This window comes from Natrix helvetica (genome assembly GCF_964273705.1).
Source record: "Natrix helvetica genome assembly, chromosome: 2".
Classification (NCBI taxonomy): Eukaryota; Metazoa; Chordata; class Lepidosauria; order Squamata; family Natricidae; genus Natrix; species Natrix helvetica.
This window is the reverse complement of record NC_138552.1, coordinates 214930835-214943636: the sequence shown is the minus strand read 5'-3', so window position 1 is coordinate 214943636 and position 12802 is coordinate 214930835. Positions and strand designations below refer to the sequence as shown.

At 37.0% G+C, this 12802-nt stretch overlaps 1 protein-coding gene across 1 annotated transcript in view; it reads left to right on the top strand.

Annotated features, from left to right (window-relative positions):
• The window catches only part of LOC309387696 (uncharacterized protein), a 65493-nt gene that overhangs the window by 25773 nt on the left and 26918 nt on the right, over positions 1–12802 (top strand). The window contains exons 5-8 of the mRNA XM_081944419.1: positions 822–908; positions 3077–3215; positions 4318–4409; positions 11701–11805. Of these exons, the coding sequence (XP_081800545.1) occupies positions 822–908; positions 3077–3215; positions 4318–4409; positions 11701–11805 (423 nt within the window). The remainder of the gene's footprint in view (positions 1–821; positions 909–3076; positions 3216–4317; positions 4410–11700; positions 11806–12802) is intronic.

Here is a 12802-nt window from a genome sequence, read left to right as displayed (position 1 = left end):
TCATCACCTCAACAGCCTTCATGATACTCAGAGCTGGAAAAATGGGAGAAAAGTTCCTGCCTTTAGCTGGATGCCTGTTTAGTTGATGAAAACGTAGTTTGAACCTGGTTTGTTTTTCATAATCATAATTAAAGTAAATTAAAATGCCTTCAGATATCACAACATACTGGCAGACTTAAAAATCCAAACAATCAGTTAGCAGCAGCAAAGAAACTTAATTTTTCTATAACACTCCTCTAATTTCCGGAGAGTAGTTTGTAGTCCGAATTATGAGAATTGTGTCATACCACCATTTCAGAACTTGGATTAGCCTTTGAAAGAAAAGAGGATTCTCTAAAACAAATGACTGGTTTATTTTCAAATATTGTATTAAAGAATTCATTATTGAATGCCAAATAAATAACACAAGAGAAAGGAACTTCTACAACTTAGATGATACTTTCTCCAAAGACTACATAGAAATTAATTAATTAATTTTTGGCCAGACGGTAGTTTGTGACTTCTGAAGACTTGAGGGGAGATTGAACAAGACTACAAACAAATTTATAAGCCTATCAGCCAGAATACAAATTGCTGAGTGAATGAAAGAGGATGTTTCCTAAGGCTGCATTTGTGAGTCTTTGGTCAAAGCTGGGGAGTGTGGCGGGAGAGGTGGGGAGGAGCACCAGGCGGTCTTAAGAATGCCTGCTGATTTCTAATTGGTGCCCACTGTGGTTAATGGCTTCCTGTGGCTGAATGTTTGCTTGTCATTTGTTTTGAGCTTTGTTTCCCAGCTATTTGGAGAGAAATTAACAATTTTTTAAAATCTTCTTTAATAAAAGTGTACCCCTGGTCGTAAACTTCCTTTCTGCAAGCTGTCTCATGATACAAAGTACTTGGAGTCCGTGTCACAGTCAAACAGCTACTGGGTAAGACACCTTTCTCCATTTAGTTTTGTGGTTGTCACTGAAGTGTTTTAGAAAATATCAAATGCATACCCTAGGACAAAAGAGTTAGCTTTTTCCTCCAGGACAGTCAAATGGTCGCTTAAGGAGTCAGCTGTGAAAAGCCCTGGCCCTCTTCCCTTTCTCCTTTACTCTCTAACAGTTCATTCTGTCCATATCACTAGCAGCCATATGATGTAAAAGCAACTTGTCAATCTAGCTTGGTTTATCCATTCCAAAAGTAACTTCTAAACCTTCTTCTAGAAGCTCTAATTTGAAAAGCAGTTCAATTTACACTAACACTGGGCACTAAAACCCATTGTTTACTCAGCTAGTAATCATACTTCCGGTATAAGTTTCCAATGATTACAATTTTCCTATTCTTGTCATTAGAAATTCATGGCCTAAAGGGTTCCCATCTACACCAGCCTTAATCTCCCTGCCATATTCTGAACATGTCCTCCTCTTCCTCCAAATTGTTAGTTAACAATTAGTAAAGTAGGCACTTATGTGATCACAAAGAAGTAATTATAAGATGGTTATAATTTTATCCTACGCTAGTACTATACAACTGCTAAAATTAATCTTTAAATCATAATACAAACAACTATGGAATTAACAGAAGAAATAAACAAGTCTCTGAGTTTTATGCTGATCTTCTTAGTGGTCTGTCTGTATGGAAATGTGTTGTTTTCTGAATTACAAATAGTTCCTAAGTAGTCACTCACAGCACATTGTGAAAATGCATTTTATCTTCAGGACCTGTCTCATAATCTGCATAACTTTAAGATCTTTCTCAAATGCAGATCTTACCTTTAGAATAGAAAAACACTTATAACCATGAAAAACATATTTCAGTCTGGGCACTGATAGGATATAGTTGTATGACAGTATTAATTTTTCTGTAAAGTGAACTAACAACAGGCAAAGTTTATTTATAGATAGCCGACGTTATTTTTTAGCATTTATTCAGTCATTGTGGGCATCTGGTATTTTGGATACTTCTTGAAAAGTTTACATTCATGAAGACTGATTACTGCTTTTATTTAGCAAGTCCTGGGTTATGTGCTTATAGGAGAAAGCAGTTAATTCTACTATAACATTTTTCTCTTAAACTTTCTGTGGCCTTGGACTGCTAAATCAACACTCAAAAACTAGAAGGACCACCCAGTTAAACCAATTCTCTCTTTTTGTGTCTATGCTAGTTCACATTTTTAGAGAATAAACATTACTTCACTTTTTTGAGAATAAAATAATGATTTTGGTTGCATTTCTGTATGTCTTCCCATCCTCCTAGTTTTTAAAAGTATCTTTGACAACTAAATTTTCTAGAAAAACATTTAATCCAAAAAATTATCACTTGAATTATTTTATATATTCCATGCCATCATAACAATTCATAGCACAACTTTTCTGGTCAAGAGTGTTCTTCAAAAGAAATTCCTTGTGTTTCAGGCCCTAACACAATGATGATAGCCAACACATTTTTAGGAACTCATTTTATTTCATATTCACTTTTCTTTTTGAAATGTTGCTGTAAGATCACAGTTCTATTTGGAGTGGTGGGTGGGTAGATCTGTTTACTATCAGTCCTCTGAATGTTAGCACTCGCCTTACTATTTGTATTATCACTTGTGTACTTCAGTGAACCAGTTCTCAGCTCCTAATCCATGCTTGCAAAGTAGCTGACTATCAGGGAGGTGAGGGAAAGAGGTGACAAGGGGACATAAATAGGAGAGGCTGCAGTAGATCACTGGTGGTAGTCCATATAGATCAGGTTTGAGAATCATTGAACAATATATAGTTAGTTGGATTGATTTTTTTTTATTTGGCAATAAATATATTCTTCTACTAATGCAGTTGTAATATGATTGCAGTTGTTTTATAGCAGGATCTTTTGGAAAAACCAGATATATTATGGGTTAGGTGTTCAATATTACTTTTGAGAAACTATGTAGTTTCTGCAGAAATCACAATGACTATATGCTCTTGAATCAAGAAAGTACTACAGAACCTCCATTTCCACTTGGCATTAATTGCCTCATTTATAAAGACATTGGTGCTTGATAGAGTAAATCTTATATTTCATATGGCTGCTCCTTAACTAATCATACATTTTAAAGGAATGTTTTTCTTCCATTCCTTTGTTTAAGGTTACTGGATTGCAGAATGAACTAACTAAACTTGGCTTCATAAAGAACCAGCAAGATTATGAAAACTTTTGGAAATTTGCTTGGGAAGATGTTCCTGGTCCAAAGATCAAGGACAAGCTTCCTGATATAAAAGCAAAAAGCTGAGTATCTTTATAATTTCTGGAGACTGGAATAAGATTCATCTCTACAGGAAAAGCAGACACCTATTTTATTTATTATTTTACTGACCAATATTTTAAATAAGGAAATTGACCCCTAGAAGATCTTGTGAGCATTTACAATCGTTAAAATGCAAGATTAAAGCCAAGTTAAATAAATATTAAATTAATTTGAAAGGCACATAATCTCACTGGCAAAGTGGCATCTAGGAGATGAGAAATATGGGTTGGACTAGAGATACTAGCAGGGGACACGGTGGCTCAGTGGCTAAAATGCTGAGATTGTTGATCAGAAAGGTCGGCAGTTTGGCAGTTTGAATCCCTAGTGCTGCGTAACAGAGTGAGCTCCCGTTACTTCAGGGGTGGGTTGCTCCCGGCTTAACTGCTGGTTCGGTGCACGCAAAAATTTTGTCTGTCAGAGCCACTTCCAAACATTATTTGGATGTTCTGGATTTAAAAATAATATTTTACCCCTTGTCACTTTCTTGCTTATATTTTTATCAAGGCCCTCTATACACAGACACAGCCATGGGGAAAGCCCTGAAATATGTTCATTTCACTCATCTTTGTCAGAATTTTCTCAAAAATTTCCCCCTCTAGATGCACTTACTTTATATTTTTTTAATTTGATTGGTTGATTGAATCCTATGATCAGCTACCTCACAATTGCAACTCTGAGCACCTAACAGAGCTTAAAAGCAAACAAACAATAATAAAGAGTAAAAAACTTACACTGGTCACCAAGAGAACCTGAACCTGAAGAGAACAATCAACAAAATCCTTCCACGAACCACCTAGACTTCTAAGCCCCAAGTCCTGGAGCACATTTAGGTCTTCAATACTTCACAAAAGACCAGCAGACCGAGGCTAATCTAATCTCTGGTTTTCCAGAAAGCAGGTGATGTGACAGAAAATGCATGCTTCCTAGGTCCCATTGAAAAACACAATGAGTGAAATTTGTAATAAAATTGCTGTATAAGAGGAAATGTTCAGCTGATCATTTTGTTTCAGCTGATGAAAATAAATTTCGTTATGCTATTTATATCAGAGCTTCAATATTTACTTTCTATTTTCAATCTCTAGTGTCCGCTGCTAAATCTTTACATTTTTCTACTCCAACTGGAATCAAGCCACTCCAGCAAGTTAAAAGCTTTCCAAATGGCAGGCTGAAAAAAGTAAGTACATTTTTAAAATCTATTTATAACCTTTTTATTTTTAAATGCTCTGCTTTAATTTACGAAAATTGGTCTTTTCAGTAACAAAACAGTTGTGAAATTGTTTTTCGACTACTTAATTCAGTTTCATATAATACAATACAATACAATAGCAGAGTTGGAAGGGACCTTGGAGGCCTTCTAGTCCAACCCCCTGCCTAGGCAGGAAACCCTATACCGTTTCAGACAAATGGCTATCCAACATCTTCTTAAAGACTTCCAGTGTTGGAGCATTCACAACTTCTGGAGGCAAGCTGTTCCACTGATTAATTGTTCTAACTGTCAGGAAGTTTCTCCTCAGTTCTAAGTTGCTTCTCTCCTTGATTAGTTTCCACCCATTGCTTCTTGTTCTACTCTCAGGTGCCTTGGAAAATAGTTTGACTCCCTCTTCTTTGTGGCAACCCCTGAGATATTGGAACACTACTATCATGTCTCCCCTAGTCCTTCTTTCTATTAAACTAGACATACCCAGTTCCTGCAACCGTTCTTCATATGTTTTAGTCTCCAGTCCCTAATCATCTTTGTTGCTCTTCTCTGCACTCTTTCCAGAGTCTCCACATCTTTTCTACATTGTGGTGACCAATACTGAATGCAGTATTCCAAGTGTGGCCTTACCAAGGCATTATAAAGTGGTATTAACACTTCACGTGATCTTGATTCTATCCCTCTGTTGATGCAGCCTAGAACTGTGTTGGCTTTTTTGGCAGCTGCAGCACACTGCTGGCTCATATTTAAATGGTTGTGCACTAGGGCTCTTTAATCTGGTCCCTTCTAATATATTGGATCTATTAGGTCCTTGCTTAGAGAAAGCTGCAATAAAGGGTGAATGAAGATTGCTATTACAAAATGTTTCTTGTGAAAAAGACCCAGTTAGTCATGTGTTCTTGACTTAGTACTCCATATTTATGTATCTCTAAAATGCCACCAATTGTAACTAATTTACAATAGAGCTATGTTGCCCACCTCCTTCGGCAGGGGAACGGAAGATCAGAAAGGAAGTAAAGAATGTGTGACGTATTATGTCATGCGCAGTAAATCATTGTCAGATAAGAAAAATTTATACAGTATAACTCAGAATCATCCATTTCATTTCTGTTTCAGTAGTTTTGGAGGATTGCCATAGATTTTAGGCTACATAGAAAAGACATTAACAGTACTTTTTCTTCCTTGCGGCTACTCAGTTGCATGTAAGGTCAAGATAAGAGTTGACAAAGTTACCCTTGATCTTTGATCAGAGCAAAAGAAGGGTGTGAACCAGAGAATGATTAGAAACCTTCATTCTGCATTCAATTTGAGTGGTCTTAAGCCAGTTATGAAAGAGTTTGGAGCTGAATTGTGTGTGTGGGGGTGTTGTGTCCTGGCAGCCACGCCGCCACCCAGCCGAGGGTTCCGCTCAATCCGACCCGCAGCCAGCCACTGTTCCACCACAACCGGCAGAAGCAACCCCCTGTGAGGCCTTCCCCCAGTCAGGCCTCGCCTACCCAGGGGCCGCCGACAGGCAGCCGTTCCAGTTGCCATCTCCGTCCGTTCACGCCCCTCCTGGTTTGTTTCTTCAAGAGGCCTTTCCCCAATCAGGCCTCGCCTACCAAGACGCCGCCTACCGGCAATTGTCCTAATCCCGCCTCCTACGGCCATGACCCCTCGCCCCGTCCTACCTGGGCCTTCGGGTCTGCCCTCTGCTGCAGGCCCAGATGACGTCACCCAGAGCTACACTCCCTCCAGGGAGGAGCTTCCACGGGCACCTCTTCCTCCGCCAACGACTCCGCCTGGACTGAGGAGATCAGGGCGGGTCCGGCGCTGCCCCGCCTACCTTAGCGAGTACGCATGTGCCACCTTCGCGCCTGCGTCCTCGCTGGGGGGGAAGGAGTGTTGTGTCCTGGCAGCCAGCAACAGCCAAACCGCGCCTGATTGGCTAAGACTTGGCTGAGCGCAGGCTGACAGAGCCTCTGATTGGTTGCCCTGCCTGACAGCTCCGTATAAATAGCTGTCAGGCAGGGAAAGTGCTGATTCTCACTGCTGTATATACGTTGCCGTTTGCCTGTAATAAAGTTAGCTGTTAGTTGCCTCAGACTGCGTCCTGCCTCATCCTTCGGCCAATCTTTTACGGGGGGGGGGGGGGAATCATTGATGCTATCTACATGATTTGAGGAGCATAGCTACAGAGCCTGAAGATATCACCTCTTTTGCATCCCCACGAGACCTGGTATTTATAAGCATGTAGCCTGTGGTGAAATATAAATCGTTAACCGATTAACAATCTGTTAACGATTTATATTTCACCACAGGCTACATGCTTATAAACACCATAGTAAGCTACTATTCAATCATTGTAATGCATTGCAGGCTTAATCTTTCATATTTGTCTAGTCCAAGGTTTTCCAAAGTGGTCAATATCAACCCGCATGTTTGGGAGTCACTGAACAATTTGAAACTTTTTGAAGGAGTTGGGGGCTCCTGGTCTAATCTTTTTGACAAATGTATCTAATCTAACTGCACATGGAAAGCATTTTCTATGACAATATAGGGACATCTGTCTGAGGTGACTCCATGAACTCTCCTCATTCAGAATGATACCAAAATGCTTTACTTTGGGCTTGCAAGCAAAATCTTTTCAGAATATGCCTTAGAAATTTTCATGTGGGTGCCTTCTAGTTGACATCTGTAATTGTTCCCCAAAGGAGAGAGGATTAGTGGAGATGTCACCAAACCGTTAGGAGGCCCTTCTTGCCTTTCATCCCGCCCCAGTCAAAGGTAGGCCACATGGACCCATGTTTGCCTGGCCTAAAATAAATATATCTTGGCTGAATCCTTATTACTGAGAGGCAGAGTGAATCAAGGGAAATTGTTCACATATATGTGAGAGAAATAAAATGGAGGAATGAAAAAGCACCTTTTCATACATTTGAATAGCCACTGTCTTTTGGAACTAAAATCAGATGCATTTCAGGTTATCACCTGAGAGATAAACTCTTCAAACTTATCAACACATCAGTGGAAATAATTAAGAGAAATGAGGCAATTTTTAATTATCCATCTTTATATGTTCATCTACCAAGATTAAACATTTTTAATTATTTTTTTCTGGACTAATGATACTTGACCTACAGAGTCTGAACATAGTTAATTTCTTTTCTTTGGTATAAGCAATTTTAGATAGTAAAGCAAATAATAGAAATGGATAAAAATGCAAACTAAAGATAATACATCCACATATTTCACACCATATTAGTTATATACAGTATTTCAATAATATTTCATAATTGTAGAAAGAATCAAGTTAGCAGAGGTTTTTTTTTAACTTTGGAAAGGAAATGGGATAAGATGGGAAATGACAAAAATATGCCTGATAATCACACATATGAAACAACATTTTTTTCAGAATTAAGGCACATTTTTTAAAAAGAAGCCCTAATTTTTAAAGATTGTTTAATGACTATTTTATTTTAATTTTCTATATCTTGTCTCTTGGTATAGCCTTTCCCAGGTTATTTTTCTGCAGAGCTTTTGAGACTAGAAGTCCAGAATAACCCAGTTCATCTATTGGCTCCAACACAATTGGGTAGTTTCCCAAAATAGATCAGAGTCCGAAGTATAACAGTTTGTTTCCAAGAGCTCCTAGTCAATATTTGTAGTTAAAATTTCGCAAAATCGGTAACTCTCAATTTTGATGTGTTTCTGTAAATCTGTTAATAGTAATCTCAGATGTGATGTAGAAATAATACAGTTTAATAATGATGGTGAGGAAGGATTCAAGTAGCCAAAATTAGAGGGGGGGGACCTGTTTTGCAATAACAATAATTGACTTATTATCATTGACTGCAATGATAATAAGGGATGCAAGAAAATTATTGAATTGGACTACAAGTTTCAAAACTAAATATAAATGTAAATTTGAGTTAGATTATGAGATTCATCATCCTAGTCTATGAGTTTAATGTGGACAGAGAATATTAGCTCTAGTTCACGTTTCTGTGCAGAATCTTGACAACTTTTAAACATTTAATTTGTAGTGCTTGTATGACAAAGTGTAAACGAAAACTGTATATGAACAAATGTTATGTTTTACCTTGTGCCTATTAATAACTTCATTGTAAAGCAATTCTTAATTGGACTAATGGACAGATTCTAGCAACATTGTCAGATGGAGTATGGTTCCAATTGACTAGTCTATATCAAATGTAAACTTGTGTGTATGTGTGTATATATATGTGTATACACACCCACACATAAATGCTTACATACATATGTGCATATTCTATATACAATTCAAGAGAACCAATGATAAAGAGGTTAAATTAAATGTTTTTTACACACTTGCCTTAAGGATATACTGCTTTGTGTGCCATCTGACCTTAGTTGTGAAGGTATTACTAATGATGTGCTAGTTCTCAAGGATGTATCAGCATGCTGCAGCTAACACCAATAGTATCGCTCACTCCAGTGCTGGCACACTTTGACTGCTTAGTGCAAAAATCTGTCACTAAAAAGATTCTGAAGAGATGAGAGACAAACCTAGCAGCATTGTTTATCCTACTGTGGGAATACAATCCACGTGTGCTCAGAGAACAAGTGTTTTTTTCAAAAAAGACCCAATCATGTTTCCAGGTATATTGTGTGATTTGTTTTATTCTGGCAATTGCTGTTGCCTTATTCACTGGCATTTCTTTCATGTTTTTAAATGAGAATGTTGGATTAGTGTCAGATTGTAATTGGAATATCCTGCAATGCGTTTTGCAACCATGGTAAATCCATATAAAATAGAGATTGGGTTTGGATTTTTCCTTCTGAAAAGAGCAGAGTTTCAATCTTGAGCTGATGTGCTTCTTGATCTTGAGAAATCAGGATCTTTATTGGATGCCAAGGACCAGACAGACAATAGTACCCTTTCATACCCCAGAGTCATGCACTTATTCATGAATCAATCAGATCCTGGAACATTTATTCATGATTTGGTTACATCATGATAGTAGAATGCTGCAGTATGTGCAATTAAAGAAAAATAAGAGTATCCAGAAGTTTTGTTGGGTAAAAATTGCAGTAGTAAGTCTGGTCATTGCCCTTATTAGATGTTGACATTTCTTCAAAACTGTTTCATTTTCTGTTACTGAAATCCTCATTTAGAGGATTTAGAACTTGGGCATTTCATGCCTTGACTATAATATTCTTAGGTTTCCTATTGATAGTATATACTATCAATTAATCTATTCTGCAGTTAAGATACTTGAGGTCAAGTTGTTACTAGATTTGTGCTTTTTGGATTGGATTCAGTAAATACATGCATTTTGTTTAGTTCTGTTTGTAAACCATGAATGTGTGTGAGAAGAAAGAACAGAAAGGTATTGTTTACAATGGAAGTGTAAAATAGAAGTGTAAAATACATGTGCCACGGATTCGGGAAGAATAATATGCTGTCCTCTCTTTGTTCAGCTGGGTTGTGCTTAAACTAAAGAGCCTTTTGTAACACAGATGTTTGTAACAGTAGATGTTCTGCTTGGGCAAAATCAAGGCGCAACAACTTCGTGACTTAATAGGAATCTTAGATTTGTGAACTAATGTGTTTGGAAAATCATTTCCAATTAATTTAAATTTTGCAAATGTTGCTGCTTTTTTAACAAAGTAATTTCCTTCTAGGACTTCCAAATTACAAATTTTTAAATTATGAAAATGTGTTAATGGACTGGATTAAATTAGCTACACGGCTGTAATTTTTCTGCAAGTTTGATATCAATATATTGTTTCAATACCAATGTTTGTGACATTCCCCTGAAATAGAAGCAAGCTTAATGTTCACAGGTGTCACTGTTTTGAAATAATGACTCCTCCTGAAATCTTGTTTATTTTTCCTTTCTAATTTATGATTACGTTAGTTTGCCATGCATTCTCCAAAAGCCTGAAATATCCATTCAGTTGGCCAGTGAATGAACTGTATTTACACCCATTTGCGATGGCATCATAGGATAAAAGGATTGATTCACAGGTTATATTCATAAGGTCTAAGAGGAGAATTGAAATGCACTTCATTTTTTTTGCATAAATGTATGACATGTTTATGAATCCCTTTTGTTTCCTTTGTTCCTACTTCTTCATAATATCTGTAGTTCTTGAAATATTGATGATGTTTCATTCTCAATCCTTGCAAGTTTGGCTGTCATGCACTTCTAAACCAGGATTCTTTCCAGAATCCTGGAAACGGAACAATGGAATTGTGTAGGGATTTTCTTGTTCGTTTGTTTTGGGATGCTCCATTTAGCATATTCCCCAGTAACTGGAGCAGTAATATAGCAATAAACTAAAAGTAGGGAATCTGATACTTCCCAGAGGTTGTGGCACAAATGTTAATTAATGTCACTTGAGGTTCCCCCCCCCTTTTTTTTTTTTGAGGGTTGTGAATAACTGGGTGGATGGAGCCTAAGAGTCCCAAACTTCTTAGCTGGAAGATCTCAGTTTAGGAAAGTTTGTTTTCAATAAATGTATTTAAGTATAACTTTTATTATTGTCCTTGGTGAAAAAGAAACACTATGGTTAATTACAATCCTATTTTTGCTTCCATTTGTTTTGCATTTTATAAATTATTTGTGTTGGCTGTAATGATATAATGATTATAAGTAATTTTAAAAATGAGGAACGTATGCAATGTTCTGCATTTGCTGGTGAATGGACATATCCAATGGAACAGATTTTCTTCCCATGCCACTCTCCTATGTTCATTTCAGATCCAACCTGGACAATTAGGTGGGGTAATTGCTAAAAAAAGATTTCCAATTATAAAAGGGAAGTCTTCTTGCTTAAGTGGCATTAGATGCAGTCTGTCAAATAAAAAAATTCCACTTGAAATATATAGTTGAACATTACATCTGTGCAAATCCAGTGTATAGATCTCTTCCAAAACCCATTAATAGAAAATAGTCAGTACTTAGCAGAGTATACAGTTCCCTTGGTTAAGAGAGGCTAATCAAGTTTGTTAACGTTGAGTTTTTAATACTATGGAAACAAATATGTAGGAACCAACAAAATTGATGAAGTGCACCATATTATATAAACTTATGTTTTATCCTAATGCTCATAAAACTAGAATAGTTGTATTTGTGAACAGATTATTCATTTTTTAATTATTATTTTTCACTTGAAGGCCTTAAACAATTTTGCATTTTCATAATGAATGATCTCTTTGCTGCTTGATGAATACATTTTATTCCAGTTTTCTATAAGAGTACAAAATAATCATTCACTGTCCCCCTCCTAATTTTCACAGCAGACTGCAGCTCTTTTGTTGCAGTCTGTGGATATTTGCTGCCCATCAACTCCTACGAAAATGAAGATGAAAAGCCAACAGCAAATGGAACAAATGTTTTCTAAGGTAAGAGGGGAGCAAAATGGCCCTTTCTTCCATTTGAAACTGGCTTAATGCTCTGTGAATGATGATGGGGCAGCTACTATTTTACTGTTGTATAAAATATTGCTTAACCATTCAAAAAGAGATTTTGCTGTGATCACAAATTCCGAGTTGCATGAAGGACTTTGAATGCTGAAAATATATGCAAGGTCAGCTAATAATTATATTAGTATATTTTATAAATTATTATTATTTGGTCCAATTTCTTCCCTTCTTTCATATGATTAGAATTATGTGGCCTTCTGTTCTGCTACCTAGATAGATTTTCAATTCCTCTTTAAATTTAGCATTTTTTGCCTTTTAAAGAAGAATTATTTCATTTCTCAATTTTGCTACATTTTGGCCTCCAACTGATCACCATAAAGAATAAAAGGGCAGAGGATTTCTGGGGCAAGATTTTGTTCACTTCAAGATATTCTCAAGTTAATATGTGTATATAGTTGTTTCTTGAAACTATTCATAGGAGATTGCAATATTTGAATGGCTAGGATGAAGCCATATTAGTACATAAACACTAGAATGTTTTTACCTTAATAGTGAGACATATATCAAAATGACACAATATGTTTTGCAATAACTAAGTTGACAGCTAACAACAGAAATTGAGAAGAAATAATTTAAGAATGTGGTTCTTTTGAGAGGAGGAGCCAACATCGCTACGATACAACGTGCGGTCTCAACACTCCGAGACCGTCATTGGTACTTTTGCCACTGGACCTAAACCGTCCCGCAGAGACGGTGATCAAGAAGACGAAGCCTTGCTGGGCTCAGGGACACCGCAAAGTCCCTGATTGACCCAAGGGAAGCTCTTCAAGCCGGCAGTAAACAGGCAGCCCCAGGCTGATGAAGTTGGGATGGCTCCAGAAGGAAGGAAGTGAAAAGAGAAAGTGAGTCCATCTGGTGAGGTATTTTTTCTATTTTGAGAAAGACTGCCCAAAGAAACTTTTTTTTAAGCCAAATT